This window comes from Aethalodelphis obliquidens, unplaced genomic scaffold (assembly GCF_003676395.1).
Source record: "Aethalodelphis obliquidens isolate GAN/ISIS:26980383/991018 unplaced genomic scaffold, ASM367639v1 scaffold17, whole genome shotgun sequence".
NCBI lineage: Eukaryota > Metazoa > Chordata > Mammalia > Artiodactyla > Delphinidae > Aethalodelphis > Aethalodelphis obliquidens.
The window spans coordinates 22,907,495-22,925,967 of NW_020837961.1; the positions used below are offsets into that span (position 1 = coordinate 22,907,495).

The 18,473-nt window shown below is 38.5% G+C and overlaps 1 protein-coding gene across 6 annotated transcripts in view; it reads left to right on the forward strand.

Moving 5' to 3' along the window:
- GAB1 (GRB2 associated binding protein 1) overlaps positions 1 to 18,473 on the forward strand; it is a 125,353-nt gene that overhangs the window by 102,693 nt on the left and 4,187 nt on the right. For 5 of the 6 annotated variants that reach the window (XM_027117071.1, XM_027117077.1, XM_027117075.1 and 2 more), the window contains 6 exons: positions 648 to 733; positions 924 to 1,227; positions 9,031 to 9,120; positions 10,860 to 10,953; positions 12,663 to 12,786; positions 18,348 to 18,470. In XM_027117071.1, coding sequence (XP_026972872.1) covers positions 648 to 733; positions 924 to 1,227; positions 9,031 to 9,120; positions 10,860 to 10,953; positions 12,663 to 12,786; positions 18,348 to 18,470 — 821 coding nt within the window. The remainder of the gene's footprint in view (positions 1 to 647; positions 734 to 923; positions 1,228 to 9,030; positions 9,121 to 10,859; positions 10,954 to 12,662; positions 12,787 to 18,347; positions 18,471 to 18,473) is intronic. The other variant, XM_027117072.1, reaches the window with a different exon arrangement.

Sequence of the window (18,473 nt, forward strand, 5' to 3'; positions counted from 1 at the left end):
CAGCTGTTCTAAAGAAGTTAAAGATTTGATGCCTTGTGGATGGTACTTATGTCAATACTTATTTAGCCATTCAACACCAATTTCTAACTTCTTTCTCGAAATGGCTGTAATGTATCTTGAGATGGTTATAAGTTAGTGAGATATAAGTTATACCCAAGGGTGCAAAAGATAAGAAAACAGAAGTATTTCTTTTCTCCATCTTTAAATAACCCATCTCACTGTCATAATCAAATACTGGTACTGGGGCTTCCCTGGTGGCGCAGTGGTTGAGAGTCTGCCTGCTGATATAGGGGACATGGGTTCGTGCCCTGGTCCGGGAAGATCCCACATGCCACGGAGCGGCTGGGCCTGTGAGCCATGGCCGCTGGGCCTGCACATCCGGAGCCTGTGCTCCGCAGCGGGAGAGGCCACAACAGTGAGAGGCCTGTGTACCACAAAAAAAAAAAAATACTGCTACTGGTTAGCATATGAATAAATGTCTGCATTTTCTAGTGGCTTAATGTTTCAATTCAAGATGTTATTCTGTGAGCATCCTTTTTAAGATCTGTGTGTGTGCATGCATGCATATATGAAGAGAGAGAGAGAAGGTCATTCCTGATTACTCTGGGAACTGGGGAGAAATATTGATAGTTTGTTCTCTGTTTTAGATGCTAGTTCTCAAGACTGCTATGATATTCCACGAACATTTCCAACTGATAGATCTAGTTCACTCGAAGGCTTCCACAACCACTTTGTAAGTATAATTGACCTTGGCATCATCAAGTGTATTTCATTGTCAAAACCTTCGCACTTAGGACCCTGAGACTAAATGAGATCCTGAAAAAAAGTCCCTTCAGATCCACGTGAATAGGCATAACTCACAATTGTGTTTTCCTGTTTGACAGTAGTTCTTCTTTATTAAAAGAAATGTATGTGTGTTTTAGAAAATCAAAAATGTATTGACAGTGGGGAGTGTATCAAGCGAAGAACTGGATGAAAATTATGTCCCCATGAATCCCAACTCTCCTCCACGACAACATTCCAGCAGTTTCACGGAACCAATTCAGGAAGCAAATTATGTGCCAATGACTCCCGGGACATTTGATTTTTCTTCATTTGGAATGCAAGTGCCTCCTCCCGCTCATATGGGCTTCAGGTCCAGCCCGAAGACCCCCCCTAGAAGGCCAGTTCCTGTTGCAGACTGTGAACCACCCCCCGTGGATCGGAACCTCAAGCCAGACAGAAAAGGTAAGGAGAGCGTGGCATGGTAAAAGGGCCGGGGGTTGCCAGCTGAGATCTGCATTTAACTGTCGTTAAATCCAAAACAGAATCGGGACTAGAAATTCAGAAGTATTTCATATTACCTAAGTTACCAGCTTGTTTAAGTAAAGTAGTAGTGCTGTGTATAGATTAATAATTATTATGTCATATGTTGATGCCCAGGTGAGATTTTTTTTAAGACTCCTATCTCTGGAGCAGAGGTTACAAACTAAACTATTCACAAGGATTGGCAAGCAACAGGAGATAATTAGGAGAGACTGGAATGCCCTTGGCCCGGCCAAATGGAGTCACTAATTACTGCCTGGCTACAATCCTTTGTGGACTTGTGAAGCTAACATGGGCCCCCTAGAGGAAAATCTTCTGATTATCAAAAGAAGTCAAAAATTTGGGGGTTTTTATATGTATTTTCTTTTGATTTTTAAGTTCTACCAGCTAGTTTAATTATTTAAAAAAAAACAAAACATTGCAGACCGTACCACAGACTTTTACAAGCTAGATATGGTCTTTGGCTGGTCTTTTGTAACCTCTCCTCCAGAGTATTTAATATCAAATCAGACTTGAGATTATTAGTGCACTTGCCATGATTCTTTAAGATCAGTAAGGTTGCTTGTATACTCTTTGCATTCTGTGCATATAACAACTTTTTAAAAATGATTCTGCCTTTGCTGGGGTGTAAACAAATGCTTCTAGTCTATTCTTTCATACTGGCCTTCATAAGTAACATTAAAGTCTAAGGTGGCATGGTTGGTTAAGAACTCAGTGTAAAAGAAACTTTTCAGCCAGTCTGGTAATATGTACCCAAGTTTTTGAAATTTGGGTTCAAGTGGTTAAACCCCAGCCAGCCAGCTGTGTTGCCGCAGGCTGCAAGTGTGATTGAATCTCGACAACCAAGTAAGTTAGTGTATTGGCTGTGAGATGCGTGGCACAATTTCTGGGGAATTCAGCACATTTGAAGAGTCTCCTATGCTCTATGTAGCTGTTTTTAAAAAGCATGTGATGTTTGTGTCAATTTCTCATTAACCTGGGCTTGGATCATTAATAGTCATTCTAATTAAGTTCCCAGTGTGGGGGACAGAGACTGAGACTCAGAGTATCTTAAGAAAATGAGTTTTGTTTTGTTTTGCTTTTAAGAAAGTAAATGAAAAGAGAACGTTAGCGGCAACTGAGACACTCCTAGGAGGCTGTCACTTTGTCCTGCTCTCCCTGCATTTCTGTCCTCTGGAAACTCTTTGATCCTGCTTTGCTCTCCCTCACATTCTTTCCTTCTTTCCTGTTTTCTTTTACACTGCATCCTCTACTTTCCGGCTTTCTGCTGTCAGAGAGCTTTGGCCTCTGATGCCCCTGCGTGGCCTCGATTCCGCCCCGTGCCTCCTTTTTATGGGCCCTCGCAGCTTCCACACCTGCTGCTAATTGCCTTGTTCATTATTGACTCACTCCAGATCGCTCAGCGAAAGTTTGATTGGTCTCCTTTGTCTGTCCACATCAGGCCACAAGACAGATTGTAGATTGCAGGCGAGCCCACGTGTTGGTTGCTGTTGGGTCAAGGGCTCACCTTTGCTCGGAGAGCGGGAGGGATGGTCGCACCCCCCCCCCCCCCCCCCGTCACCCCAGAGGCCCCAGCAGCAGAGCCATGATCAGGGCTGGCTATTTTAGAAACAGTGTGAGCATCCCAGGCTTTTTAGGTGATAACTTTTCCTTTTGTTTCTCTTGGTCCTCATTTGTTTTTAAATCTATTTAGACATCCCTCGTCATTTTCTTCTTTGCATACAACACACAAAAGTATGTTTGGACATGTATAGGTTTATAATTGAGCCCACAGAGGGTGGAAGGATTAAGATACAAGTGTCAGGAAGTCCGTGAAACATCGAAACCCTCATTTTAATGTGAAACTGGTTCTCTCCTTCTTCTCCTGTAATTAACGCATGTTGGCAGCAGATCGCTAGTTTTTGACACCAAATGTAACCGTTTTATATCTTGAGGTCCCCACATAAATATGGTCATGGTGTGCTGTGGGTGATGCATGGAGCTCTGAGTCCTTGCGGCTTTGCTCCCCTGCCTCTCCTTCCTCCCTTCAGGATCTGCTTAACACAGTTTGAAAATTCCAGTATATTTCACAGTTAATGGTTTCACGTGGTAAGCGCAATGCAGAATCAGAAAAGGTCCCTATTTACATGTTGGAAAGTTTTAGGATCGTAATGAAATGCTTTTAGTATCATCTAGGTCTGACAGAGTTCACGTACCCCCATATTGTAGTATATGTTATTTTACGTAGGCAGCATAATAAAATGGCATGTGTATTATACATCATGTATATTGCATAATTAAACCTCCCTATGTAAATATATAGTGAAAGTACTATATATTCTAGTACATGAGAGACTGTCCTAGTCCTCTAAACCAACCAATGGCGACCCTACTGTAGAACAGAACAAAGTAGGTTCCTTGGTTACTTTTGGAGATTCTGTTTAGTCTTTAAAAAATTAACTGAGCTATTGAAAGACAATCTTGAGCTCATGGGCCAGATTACTGATTTGGTATCATTGCTTAGATACAAAATGAACTGAAAAAGCACCCAGAATAAAATTTCCACATAGTTTTTGGCAAATTCAAGGAGAATAATAGGTTTAGCAAAACAGTAAAGAAGTTACTTAAAGTCTTAGTTATAAAAAAAAAAAAAAGGGGGTGGGTTGCTTTTCTTATTCCTCTACTTTTTAAAATAAATGATACAAGAGAAGGCATGAGAAAGTATCTAATATTGCAAGGCAAACTTTGTCAAGTCACTTTAGAAAGTTATAGCTATTCGAGAAAAACATTTTAAAACCCAAATTCAGATCTTGGAGCAAAGTTTATCCATAAAAACTTAAACCGTAAAACAGATGTCTTATTTCGTCCTGAAATTCTTCTCATGGTGCTAGCATCTGATGAGTCTGTTTTCATTTCAAATTTTGTGACATCAGATACATGAGTCTGTCTATTGTTCTAGTATCTCTTATTAACTAAACCTCATAATAAGCAAACCTTATTCTATAAAATATGGCTTGATTAGTTCTAAAACTCGATATAACTAACTCAACACCCAGTATAACTGGTTTCTGTGATCGTCTTCTTGGGAAGGGTCTACAATAAATGAGTGACATTCTAGTCTTGTTTATACCCCCAATTATAGATGTCAGCTGCTGTAGTTAGTAGTACGCATGAGTTTTTCAAATACTTCTGAGTAATTGAAGCTGCAGAAATACGTGCATGTTTTAAACACTTACATTCAATGTATTTTCATGGACACTTTACCCAGTCACCCAACTGTGGTAGCTATATTTTCACCCATACTATTTCTGTCACAATAGTATTTGTCCTGAACTGTATCTTGTGTATATTAACAGAGGAGAAAATCATAATTTACATGTACTGTGTTAAATATTAGGTAGGCAGATGAGTCATTGGAAATGCAGGACAAATTCTGTTTTGATTACTTCAACTGAAACTTTTATATTTTAATGGAAAAGCAACTTTGTAAAGTTTGGGACATTTCTATAAGATATTGTGATTTCTCTTAAAGTAAGTCCTTGCATAAATCTACCAGATTTCATCTGTGCATTTAACTGGGCCCATTCACTCTCTTTCTAACGTGATATAGCAGCTGTTCAAGCCTCAGATATACGGTCTTTATATTTTGTTTTGTTTGGCTTTGTCCATTCATGGCTTTCTGCAGTAGATCTGACCATTAGTTATTGTATTGGTTTTAAAAAAGCAGTGCGAGGTTACTTCTGGTGTTTTCGTATGTTCATTTGGTTAAAATATCTTCAGGTCCTGCTGGATCTTTGCTTTGCTATAGGAAGGATCCAGAAAACCAATCGAGGAGCTTCCCTAGGTGGATCTTTTTGGTATCTTTGCTATAAATATTTGCTCAAGAGAGCTTCTAAAGAAGTTTTTTGAAAGCGATTAAAAATTAACATGCTTTTGGGCTTCCCTGGTGGCGCAGTGGTTGAGAGTCCACCTGCCGATGCAAGGGACCACGGGTTCATGCCCCGGTCCGGGAAGATCCCACATGCTGCGGAGCGGCTGGGCCCGTGAGCCGTGGCCGCTGAGCTTGCGCGTCCGGAGCCTGTGCTCCGCAATGGGAGAGGCCACAACAGTGAGAGGCCCACGTACCGCCAAAAAAAATAAATAAATAAAATTAACATGCTTTTGAAAAACTACTTTTATACTATAATAAATGTTTGGAAGATGGATAAATGATACCAGTAAATATAGCTAGATTTTAATAAACAAGTATTAAAGTTTGACTCTCAAGTCAGATTTTTGGGTTGGTGGTTACAGTTTAAAGGAAATGAGTACAGAGTGCGTTTTTACAGCACAGCCTCTACGTGCGGGTTTTTTTACCCAAATATTCCTGACCTTCCAATATAATTATCATTATTATAGTCCCCTTTATACAATGAGACTATTCAAACAAGTGTAAAAGTTTTTCAGTGTGCTACCTTGATTACTCCTTGGAATTAGCAGAGGATAATAATGTTGTGAATTATTTTTCTTCTTTCTTGATTTCTGAGATGCCTACTGGAAATAGTAGCATCATCTGTGAAACTTCAGATAAGTGAATAATTTAGGCTAAGTTAGACCTATAATGATAGAGAAAATAAATTTTCCACTTTGAGTTGAATTTATGTAAGCAATACCTATTAAAATAATAATCGTGTATGGACTTTCCAAAAAGGACTGCATCTGCTTCTTTGAAGCATGACCTCGTATGACTGCCTTGACCATATCTGGAATGATCAACTTTTGAAACAACATTCAGTTGCTTTTTTTCTTTTTTTTCCTTCAAAGGCAAACACAAAGTTATGACATTGATCAGATTAAACACCACCATCAGATTAAGCTTTAAGAGAACTGCAGCTCATCAAAACAGATTGAAGGGCCTCCCAGTTATAGGATGTACCCTCTGATAGGTCTGGGGTCTGGAAACCCAAGGAAGGACAGGTGGCTTCTCTAAAGAAGCTCCCATTTAGTGGGAAAGTGGAAAAGTAAACACATTATCATAATTAGCACAGATGGGGGCTTGTGGTTGAGGTTAGCTCTTGGCCCTGCAGGCTGTCTCCTCTGACAAGAATCTCAGAGGGTGAGTGGCAATGAAATGATGATAGAGGATCTTCTATCAGAATAAACAGCATACCCAGATCCTTTAAAAAGAGGGGACTGGCTCAGAGTCTTGGGTGGGAGGGAGGAAAGTATGAATGCAGGAACGAATGCCAAATGCCTGGCAGGTGCCAGCTCCTGGGGTTTTTATAATCCATGCTAATGAGTTTGGGCTTTATTCTGAGAACACCATTAAAGGGTTTTATGTAGGCAAGTAACATAATCAGGTTGGCCCCTAGAAAGCTCGTTCTAAGATTTAAGGATACCATAGGGGAAAAATGGTATTTTTTAATGCAAACTGTTATAAAATCACACTTTTTTTCAGCATCTTCTTTAAAGAGTGCTTTGCCCGGTGTTCCAAACCTAGGGTTCTTGACGCCTTGCTTTGGAGATGATCAGACAGGAAGGCATAACAAAAGTCCCTGTCCTGACTCGAAATAGCTGCCTCCACTTGGGGACCTAGAGTGAGTGATTTTTACAAGTTTGGAGGCCACTTGGAGTGTAAGTGGAGGTCATTTAGCCATACCGTGTGAGTTCACTTTCAGAAAAACAAACCAGGTACGTGCAGTGCACATTAAAAAAAGGAAGCCAGGACTTCAGACTTACAGATTCTTTAATTTTCTTGGATAAATGAAAACAAACGATTGCCATTATAAATAGAAAGTAAAATTGATAAAGGGAAATCAGAGAACGTGGAATCTAGAGTAACTCTTAAGAGATCTGCTATGGCAACTGCAGACAGAGGAAACAAAGCAGGTGTGGTGGGTCCCAGAAGATAAATTCCATTTCGAACATGCAGTGTGAAAGCCTACAGAACAGAACCTCCATGTGGGGTGACTTTGTAGGTATGCCAATAAGGATCTTAGGGAAGATCTGAACCAGAGGTTAAGATTTACCAAGTTGTGCTCCTAATGAGAGAGCAGATCACATGATCCAGAGATTGACAGCCCCGGGTGAGATTGTTTTAACCCCTGAGGGTTAAAGCACAATGGGGTGCTCTTTGCTGAAGAAATGCCTCATGTCGCTTTCTTTGTTCAAACCTAATCTAGCTGAAGCCTCCTTGTAACTGTCTTGGATTTAAAAGCTGAGGCTCAAGTGAGTTATTTAACACTGTTGACTCTTAGAATTTGAGAATCAGTGTATCCCAGGAGTTGGTTCATTTGCTGCCTCTGCTTTAGTCTTATCTCATACCCTTTATTGTGGCACTTAAGTAATTAGAGAAGCATTCCAGTATTTGCCTCTAGGCAGCAGAGGAGAAGTACATACAACTTGGACTTTTTTTCCTTTCTCTCCTCATAAGTAATACTGAGCCATCATTTGAGTATCACTTTCATTTCTGTCTGGAACATAAATGTCAAATTGAGCCAGGCAGTAAAAATAACAAAGAAATGAAGCTACCAAAATGCCTGAGCGACTGGGTTCAATTCAGGGCAACATTTTCACCTTGAGGCGTTTGTCCTAAGCTCAGGCTTAAGTTTTGCATGGAGTAGAAAATACATGGAAATTTTATAAGTGCACTATTAAAAAATTCACTTAGTACGGTATCTTTCTGTGAAGAGCGCCAAGGAGTACCCTTGAGAGTACTTGAGAGAGTTAGGAAATTTTCATGTTTTATAAGCTAGAAAATCACATTTTCCAGAACTTGTAGATTTTGGTCAATAAGGTGCTAGAGATCAGCATTAAATCAGCGAACTCTAATATTATTTTCCATCTAATAGATGTCAACTCAGTTTTGTACATGCCAAGAAAAAAGAGAATTTGGTGCCATTGAGAATGAAGTAGTTTAAATTCCTGATTGAAATGATATTGCTACTCTGGCATCCAGGCTTCCAGTGGGAAAAAGTATGAGGCCAGCTGCTGGGTATTAAACCTGTACTTTTCATAAGGCTTTTCAGCAGTACTAGTACATAACAGAGATTAAACGAAAAAAAAAAAAAAAAGATGGCAACTGAATTTATACTTTCCAATTCTCAAATTAAAGCTAGACAGTCAGCAGTTCCAGAATCTAGACATCTAATCCTTGCAAAATGGTGTCACGGGGGCAACCACTGAGTGTTCAGGGAAAAGAAATGCTGGTCTTGATTTTGACTTTGGAGTAGCAGACATTGTATCAGTAGAACTTCTCTAGAAGGGCGCTTTCAGGTGGTGAAGGAGTAGTCAGATTAAGGTTTTTAAAACACCTCCATCAAGTTAAGAAAGTAGGCCTTGGTACTTTCGTATGAGACACCAGACTTCAAAGGAAAGATGTACTTGCGATCTGACTGAGAGGTTTTATAATTTTTTATTGGATCCAGTTTTCTAAGGCATGTTAGAAGAGTAACTAACATGACACGTTTTTCCTCTCTTCCTCCAAATAAAGGTAACAACTAACCAAGAAGTTATGCCACTAAAACCCTACCATCTTTTATAACAGTTTGCTTATTACATTGTTGCATGCAGCTTCGGCGTTCCCATGGTATTGAGCATGAATGATATGCATAGCCAGACTGAAATAGTCTCCACAAACAAACTTTTGTTTATGCTTTTGAGATGTAACATGTCTGCTCAGGGCTCTGTTGCTTTTTTACAGAATCCATTTTTTTTCCAATTAAAAAAATAACATTATATTAAGAGAGTCTTCTTTTTACCAATTAGGTCAAAGTCCTAAAATTTTAAGACCCAAACCCCATGGTTTAGAGCGAACTGATTCACAAACCATAGGTGACTTTGCTACAAGAAGAAAGGGTATGTACTTTAGCACCGCATGCTGGATGGGGTGTTGGGAATTTATGTATTCTGTGATGTTGTTTCCTTTAAAAGTAAAGGAGAAGAGTCTTAAATACTACTTTGTTGTAAATAAAACTTCCCAGCGTGTAATTTCTAAAGTGAATGCTTCCCATAATATACAGCGAGTATATTTGTTATGCCATTAACAGCAGCATGTTAAATATTTGATAATATATGATATTCAGTCTTTTCCTTTTGCATTATTCTTTTAACCTTTTAGACATCAATAGAGTGTTTTCTTTAAGCTTGTGAGATGCTTGTGAGTTCCAGTTGTCTCCTGTATTTATGTATAATGTATATATTCTGTTCTGAGACAATATATAATCATTTCCATGGATTCATTATTTTATGCCATTACTTAGAATTTGACAGCTAAGCAGCTCTTAGCCTCTGTGTTTTAAAAAAAGTGCAAACATCAGAGTTAAAGAAATACTTGCAAGTGAGCACAGCATTCTGTACATGTCCATTTTAAGTGTATAGATGAGCAAAATTATTTTAACTCAAACTTAAATCAACGTAGCCTTCAGAAAATCTCATTGAATTTTTTTGTGTTTGAGTTGCCAAAAATACTTCGGCATAAACCCCAGAGAATCTACGTAATCCTTTAAAATGACTACCTATTTTATAGTTGGAAGGTAATTATAACTTGGTTGATTCAATGTACACATATATGCACAAAGACTAGAGGAGGGATGCCTGGAAAAAATGAAGACTTTTTCTTTAGAGTGGCAGGATGACGTGTAACTAAAATATTTACCTAATATGTTTAAATAGTATCCTAAAATATAATGAATATTAACAAATAATATTGTTGAAGTTCTTTTGCTCATGTCATGAATTTCTGAAAACTGAGTCTTACTTTAAGGGCGAAGAGCTCTGTGGAATATATACTGGCAGAGTAATTAATTGTCCACTGCAATCATAGGGTAAATAAGAAAAGACAACTTATAAATAAAGCTAATAGGAACATTAGCATTTATTTTTACTTAATTTGTTAAAGGATGTTGTTGGTTAAATTAAGCTAAAAATTTGAGACAGTTGTTAAATTGTGGCCTTTTCTCAGAGCAGAGTTTGAGTATAAAGATATAATTATTGCTTTGTTTTATTTGGTTCCAGACTGGGCCTGAATTAATTTAAAAGGTTTGGTTATTAATTCTTTTTGTCAGTTTTTGGTTTTGGCGAAGTTTTGTGTGTATTGCTTCCTAAACATCATTTTATATGTATAGTTGTATAAATGATGCTTCAATGTTGATGACGAGGACTGTTTTTACATAGAAAATTAAATGTCCGTGTTTGAGGATAAAATTAGTGAAAAAAATAAAATAAGGAAATAATGAAAAGTACAAATCAAGTAACTATGAAGGAATTGGGTCACATTACTCTTTCTTGTTCTCATTGTTTATATTCATAAAATATTTACTTAAGAAGCAACATGTTGTAATAATAAAGTTTTATTTAGACTTTCAGTCAACAATCAGGAAACATTATCTGATTTAGCTTTTGCCACTAATTTTTTAGCTGTGTGACCTTGGAAAAATCACAAACCATCAGTGTGCTTCTTTTCATGTATGAAATTAAGCTGGTCCTAGGCGTACAGTGGCTATAATGTATAAATAGAGATGTAGAAAGAGGGTCTTGTTTTGTTTTCCAAATTTCTGTATGCTAAAGTCTCTTTTTTTTTTTCTCTTTTGTTTCAGTCAAGCCAGCACCTTTAGAAATAAAACCTTTGCCAGAATGGGAAGAATTACAAGCCCCAGTAAGATCTCCCATCACGAGGAGTTTTGCTCGAGAGTAAGTCTTTGTTTAAAATACTTAGCTTGATTGTGCATCATAATGGAGAGTAACTAGAACAGTGGTTCCCAAAGGATGGTCTGGGGAGCCTCCCTTTTTGGGGTTCTGTGAAGTCAAAACTATTTTCATGAATATACTAAGATGTCATTTGCTTTTCCACTCTCCTTCTCTCATGAGTGTACACTGGAGTTTTCCAGAGGTGGCATAATGTTGGACGATATCGTTGTGACAGCTAATAGTGTATGTATTTGTGTACACTTGTCTTTTTAAATTTTTTTCTATTATAGGTAATGTGGTAAATATCAGTAGATATCACCCATATTAACCAAAGTTCCTTGGGGGTCTCAGTAAATTTTAAGAGTGTGAAAGATTCATGAGGCTAGAAATTTCTGAGAACTACTGCTCTGGAAAATACGGTAGTTTCTTGTAGGGATTATTTAATGGAGATTCATTTAAATGTATATGTGGAAATGAAAAGAATGTTTGTAGTTACAAACCTGTGTTGAATGTGTACGTGTGTGAATATATGTGTGTGTGTGTGTGTATGTGTATATATATATGTTTTTTTAAATAGTAATTCTTAAATCTTCCTTTTTATATCTGTGTCTTTCTACTTATCCTCCACATCACTAGCAATACTTTTTTCGTTGTTCTGCAGAAGGTACTTTGTTGTTGTTTTTTTTAAACATCTTTATTGCAGTATAATTGCTTTACAATGGTGTGTTAGTTTCTGCTGTATAACAAAGTGAATCAGTTATACATATATCCCCATATCTCCTCCCTCTTGCGTCTCCCTCCCACCCTCCCTATCCCACCCCTCTAGGTGGTCACAAAGCACTGAGCTGATCTCCCTGTTCTATGCACTGCTTCCCACTAGCTATCTATTTTACATTTGGTAGTGTATATATGTCCATGCCACTCTCTCACTTCGTCCCAGCTTACCCTTCCCCCTCCCCGTGTCCTCAAGTCCATGCTCTAGTAGGTCTGTGTCTTTATTTCCGTCTTGCCCCTAGGTTCTTCATGACTTTTTTTTTTTTTTAGATTCCATATATATGTGTTAGCATACAGTATTTGTCTTTCTCTTTCTGACTTACTTCACTCTGTATGACAGACTCTAGGTCCATCCACCTCACTACCAATAACTCAATTTCGTTTCTTTTTATGGCTGAGTAATATTCCATTATATATATGTGCCACATCTTCTTGATCCTGCAGAAGGTACTTTGATGCTCAGAGATACCCCTTTACAGAAGCAGACTTGAAGACATAGAGAACAAGCTAGTGGTTACCAGTGGCGGGGTGGGGGGGGGCTGGAAATAGGGTGGGGAAGTGGGAGGTACAAACTACCTCCCACTACGAGATAAGTGGGAGCTCATCTTGGGTGTAAGATAGGCTCAAGGATATATTGTACAACACGGGGAATAGAGCCAATAGTTTGTAATAACCGTAAATGGAAAGTAACCTTTCAGAATTGTGTAAAAAAATCAAAAATTTTTTCAAAAAGAAAATATCCCTTTACAAATAGTTATAAATATTAGTTGTGCATTTGAATGTGTGTGATAAATTGTACAGTAATAAATGCGTACAATAAATGATTGTAAGCATAAATGTTTCTGGAAGAATGTATACTATCACTCATTTTTACTTTCAAAGCAAATTGAGAAATTTTGGTCAGGGTGTGTGTTTGTGATGGTCATCTCTGTAATCAGCTCCTCCAGGTTTCCCATGTCTCCCCGGCCGGATTCAGTGCACAGCACGACTTCAAGCAGCGACTCACATGACAGTGAAGAGAATTATGTTCCCATGAACCCAAACCTGTCCAGTGAAGACTCAGTAAGTAGAATCTTCTCTTAACGTCTCTCTTCCTGAGCAGCCCTTCTGAATCATTCACACTAGACCTTTCTTCCAGTCCATACACCTTACCCTTCCATCTTTCTTTACTTAAGGAAAAAGGATAAAAGACAATTTTTTAAAAATGCTTTTGGGGGCTTCCCTGGTGGCGCAGTGGTTAAGAATCCGCCTGCCAATGCAGGGGACACAGGTTTGAGCCTTGGTCCGGGAAGATCCTACATGCGCGGAGCAACTGAGCCCATGCGCCACAACTACTGAGCCTGCGCTCTAGAGCCCGTGTGCCACAACTGCTGAAGCCCATGCGCCTAGAGCCCGTGCTCTGCAACAAGAGAAACCACCGCAATCAGAAGCCCGTGCACCACAACAAAGAGTACCCCCAGCTCACCCCGCAACTAGAGAAAGCCCGCACGCAGCAATGAAGACCCAACGCAGCCAAAAATAAAATAAATTTTAAAAATTAAAAAAAAAAACTTTATATAAAAATGCTTTTGAAAAACAGCATCATCAAGTCTAAAACCAATAAAGGGTCAAAGTGTAATATTAATATCTATAAAGTAGATACAAGTTAGTTAAAAATCACAAAATTTGGGCTTCCCTGGTGGTGCAGTGGTTGAGAGTCTGCCTGCCGATGCAGGGGACACGGGTTCATGCCCCGGTCCGGGAGGATCCCACATGCCATGGAGCGGCTGGGCCCGTGAGCCATGGCCGCTGGGCCTGCGCGTCTGGAGCCTGTGCTCCGCAGCGGGAGAGGCCACAACAGTGAGAGGCCCGCATAGCGGGGGGAAAAAAAAAAAAAATCACAAAATTTTCCAGTTATATTTCTTTTAAGATGTACTTTACTTTTGAAACTATTCAAAAAACTACTTTTTACTGGAAGCATTTTATAACGCATTTCTCCAGACCCACATCAGCGCACTCAGTGAAACAGTCTTATGCCGAGGGTTTTTAATAACCTTTCAGTAATACATCCTTAGGTAGGGCTTAAAGATCAAAGAAGACCTGTTAAAACCTGATTTACTTCAGACTGACTGTTATTACCCCAAGGCCCAAGAATTTTGTAATAGTAGCAAGCATTATGTTCCCCAGAAATCAGGTAGTTGCCAGAAAATACTTCAGATGTTTAAAAATACAAGCCAATTTTAATTTTTTAAAAATCTTTTCCTTTTGCTTTCCCTCGAACCAGAGACACTGCTTGCTCTGTTATTTGCTTTTTAGTAGATAAGTATATCAGTTGGCATTAGGATCCCCTCTGAGTAACAGAAAATAAGCAAATAACAAGGCCTTAAGGCAGACGTTTATTTCTTTCTCATGTAGAATTCCAGAGAGTCAGTCGTGGTTGTTGTGGCAGCTTTTTGTTCCAGAAGCCCTCGGGGATCCTTGCCCCTTGCCGCTCTCCAGACTGCTGTCCCCTGGCTCACAGGCTCAATAGAACAAGATGATGCTCCAGCCAGCAGATGCACATTCCAGGCTGCAGAATGGAGGGAAGGAAGAAGAAGCAAAGGATGCAGCCCAATTGCCTCATAGAGAAGGTTCCCAGAAACTGCTGAGTCCAAACTGTTGACCAGGACTTAGCCTCTGGCCACATAAACACGAAAGGGACTGGAAACCGTAGCCTTTGTACCGAGGGACAGTGGGCCTGGCTAAAAACCCCCTTCCCGGTGGAAAGGGGAGAACAGATCATGGGGCACAACTGGGCAGCATATGATAAGCAAATATCTAATGTCAAAATTTGGCATGAATGACATTTTAGTGACTTTATTTTCACTTTAAAACAATTCTGTTCAGAGATTCAATATATAAAGCCCTATTTTTTCATTGAATTTATGTCTTTAATGGACTTTAGGCAGAAACAGATTTCTCATGACCATTTGTCAGGGAACAAAATTAAGTGATTTGAAAAGACTGATTTGATGCTTGATCTAATTAACTTTAAAATATTATCAAATTCATAGAGTATTCAAAAATGAATAAGATAATTTAAAATATTTATGTCAATCCTGAATTACAATACAAACGAACTATATCAATAACATTTTCACTAATGTTTCAAGGTAGGGCAATTTTTATTAACTGACTTTCACTTCTGGGTTTGTAATTTTTCCATTTGATGAGTAGTGTTTTATTATTTCTATTAACTTAATTTTTTTTCTTCATTATAGTAAACAGACTCTAGTAAGAGACTAAGTAGGGCTTCCCTGGTGGCGCAGTGGTTGAGGGTCCGCCTGCCGATGCAGGGGCCGCGGGTTCGTACCCCGGTCCGGGAGGATCCCGCGTGCCGCGGAGCGGCTGGGCCCGTGAGCCATGGCCGCTGGGCCTGCGCATCGGAGCCTGTGCTCCGCAGCGGGAGGGGCCACAGCAGTGAGAGGCCCGCGTACCGCAAAAAAAAAATCTAAGTAAATCCTCAGTGCTGCCTTGGAGTACATGTTACCCTCAATTTTCATCTTTAGGTGATTAAATGAATTTTTTTATTACAAAAGTAATTCTTTTCTGAGATACTAAAGAATCTTTTATTTTGCCCAAAATAGTAAATAAACATAAAAATATTGGAAAGGACCTGTAATAGGAAAGTTTGAAAGTATGATTTGTCATGAGTAGGTGTTAGGTGAAGGGAAAAATCTAGAAAAAATCTGTTACAATCAGAAAATCAAAGGAAAGGAAGATATAAAATTATTCTTTTATATAGTATAACACTAAGCCAGAAAGGTAATTTTACCTGCATGGTAGAGGTGTCTAAATAACCACCAGATAGTGAATTTCTAAGGTACTGAGGCCCTAAGGGTTAGAAATAAGCAAAAATGTCCCAAGTGAAAATATCCATCTGCCATTCACAATAGAAAAGTCAGCTGTGCCATTTCCATCTTATGCCACCAACTGCAAGGGCTCATCTTAGTCCAAACAACTTTTCCTTAGGAATGAATGTAATAGTTACAGCAATATTTCCCACACCTCTTGGAATTTAGTGTATCAGTGGAGAACCATAGACGTTCACAAGGTCTAACATATGCTCAGGTTGATGAAGTCGGTAAAAAATTAGTCTTGGAGAAGTTGAAACAGGATTGGATCAAATCTGGTTTATAGGGACAATGAAAATTAAATTCTGTAGGTTGAAATGTTGAAGCACAGTCTGTTTCCTATACTGGTGATCATGGAGCAGGCAGTGTCTAATGAAAGTGAATTGGTGATGCTGCCTGTTTTTTATACAAACATCCAAAGTCAAGCATTCGTGAAATGAACCCTTAATGTGACGCCTGAAATTCAAGTGACAGTACATCATTACTAAAGACATATATATTGTTTGTAACGACATCAAAAGTATGTTCAATAATTTTATATATTTTTTTCAAGAAGTTTAGAAAAACAAAGTACTACTATATTTTTTCTTTTAATTCACAGAACACTTCATAATAACTCTTCGAATCTTAGGGTTTTTCTAAACTGTTCTGGGAAAACACTGGGTTAAAGCCTAGAATGCAGAGACAGGCTGTTCCCAGTTGAGATTAGATTAGATCAAGAGCAAATAGACTTTTTGGAGGGACACACATTTTAACAATACTTGAAGATGAAAACATTTCCAGTCCTAGTAATTAGACAGAGTACAGTCGAACTAGCAATTCTGAGAAATTCTCTTTAAGAACAGCTTACTGAGATTAAATGTGTACATCATATGAACTCAAGGGTTTCTTTCGTAGCCTACAACACCGTGAATAATTCTAGATGTTTCCAATTAGGGAAATTTCAGGTATGGGCTCTGTCATTACATTTGAATACAAAATTTTACACACGCGCACATACACACACACACACACACACACCATGCAATCTGGCTTGTTTTTTTTATGTGAGAATGAAATATAGAGTCATTTGCAGAAAAAAATTTCAGTTTTTTCATGAATTAGAAGAAAGAGGGGGAGGGGATAGCTATTTGTACTAATTGAGCACTGACACTTGCTTACATTTTTTGTGCCCTACATGTTACTGTCAATATTTTTTTAATGTTTTATTAGCGGTAGTTGATAAATTTGGTTTAAAAATCTGTTCCTACAAATAGGGCCGTCACATTCAGTAGTGCAGGTTGCCTACTGCATACACATGCCACATACAGTATGTAGGATATACAGTAGGCCGCACACATGCTGCATCTGAGTACATGCGACCCAGACCATGTCCCCCTCACCAAGAGTAAACTCAGTGTTTTCCTAGCAATTGTCCTTTCCCTAAGTCACAGCTTAGTCTGTTTAACCCAAACAAAATGGAGTAGCAATATGAAAGAATCAGCAGAACCAGATTTATGCAGTTTCCAAATCACGTTGTTCATCCTAACAAGTATAAAATTGTCAGGTTGATTACATCGTTACGGTTTTCTTCAAAAGTATAAGCTAACATGTGAACAATAATACCTATGTGATAGAAGCCACAGGGATGAAAGTCCCTAATGAATATGTAGTGTCCTGAGAAGTCAGGAACATTCCCAGGTGAGGTTAAAAGCAGCAAGGCGTGGAAACAAGTCATTTGTTGGAGCACATTTGAAGACTGTCATGATCAGAGTAGCAGGTGCATGTAGGGACGTAAGTTCATGTCGTCCTTTCCTTTTTATTTAGCATTGATCTTCATGTTCCTAATAACCTATTTCTTTTTCATTTTTGTGCCTCAAGCTTTTTCATTCTTGTTGTTCATTGCTGTCCTCTCCCTTCCTTTTTTCTTTTTCTTTTCTTAGAGAGGAGTCCTTCTGTTGTACAGTTCCTATTAGAACAGAAAAGATAAGAAGACAGAAAATTAAGTGGTAAAAATTCCAGGCAGTTGAAACAAAACAGACTTTATAAATGGAGTCAGTATGCATAGCCCTTAGCTACCATACTTATTCTAAATTGATTTTAGTGTGAAAGCCTTTAACTCAAATATAGAACTTTAAAGTTTTTTTTAATTTGAGAGGTGAGCTCAGGGTCTTTCTACTCTGCCATCTTGGTCGATCCCTAAAAAAATTTAATTTGAAAGCATGGACTGTAAGGATCCTATAGTTAAAGAATGTTATTGAGAACAGATACCATTTTAATAGCGTTATTGAGAACAGATATCATTTTAAAATATCATTTTAATAGCGTTGAGTTAGACTATTCCAACTGGGAATTCCCTGGCGGTCTAGTGGTTAGGACTTGGCACTTCCACTGTCGGGGGCCTGGGTTCAATCCCTGGTAAGGGAACTAAGATTCCTTAAGCTGCGCGGCACAGCCGGAAAAAAAAAAAAAAAAAAAGGAAAGAAAGAACTGTTGCAGTTAACTGTAGCTTGATGGCCCAGCCTTAGTCTGAACCAAGTTTTACTTTTCAAACTACTTTTAGCTTGCTTACCTATGCTATGTTTTAATCAATTTTTAAAATATTACTTATTTTTCCCCATCCTAAAAGATTATTTAATTTTCTAAGGAGACATTTCTTCAAGCTGTGTCCTCTTAAAATTACTATTTAGGCTTGAGTAGATGGCAAACAAGGTAATAAGCAGTATGTCTCATGAATGTTTGACAGTTGATTTTGTTGTATTTTATTTTCAGAATCTTTTTGGCAGTAATAGTCTTGATGGAGGAAACAGCCCAATGATCAAGCCCAAAGGAGACAAACAAGTGGAATACCTAGATCTAGATTTAGATTCTGGGAAGTCCACGCCACCACGTAAGGTA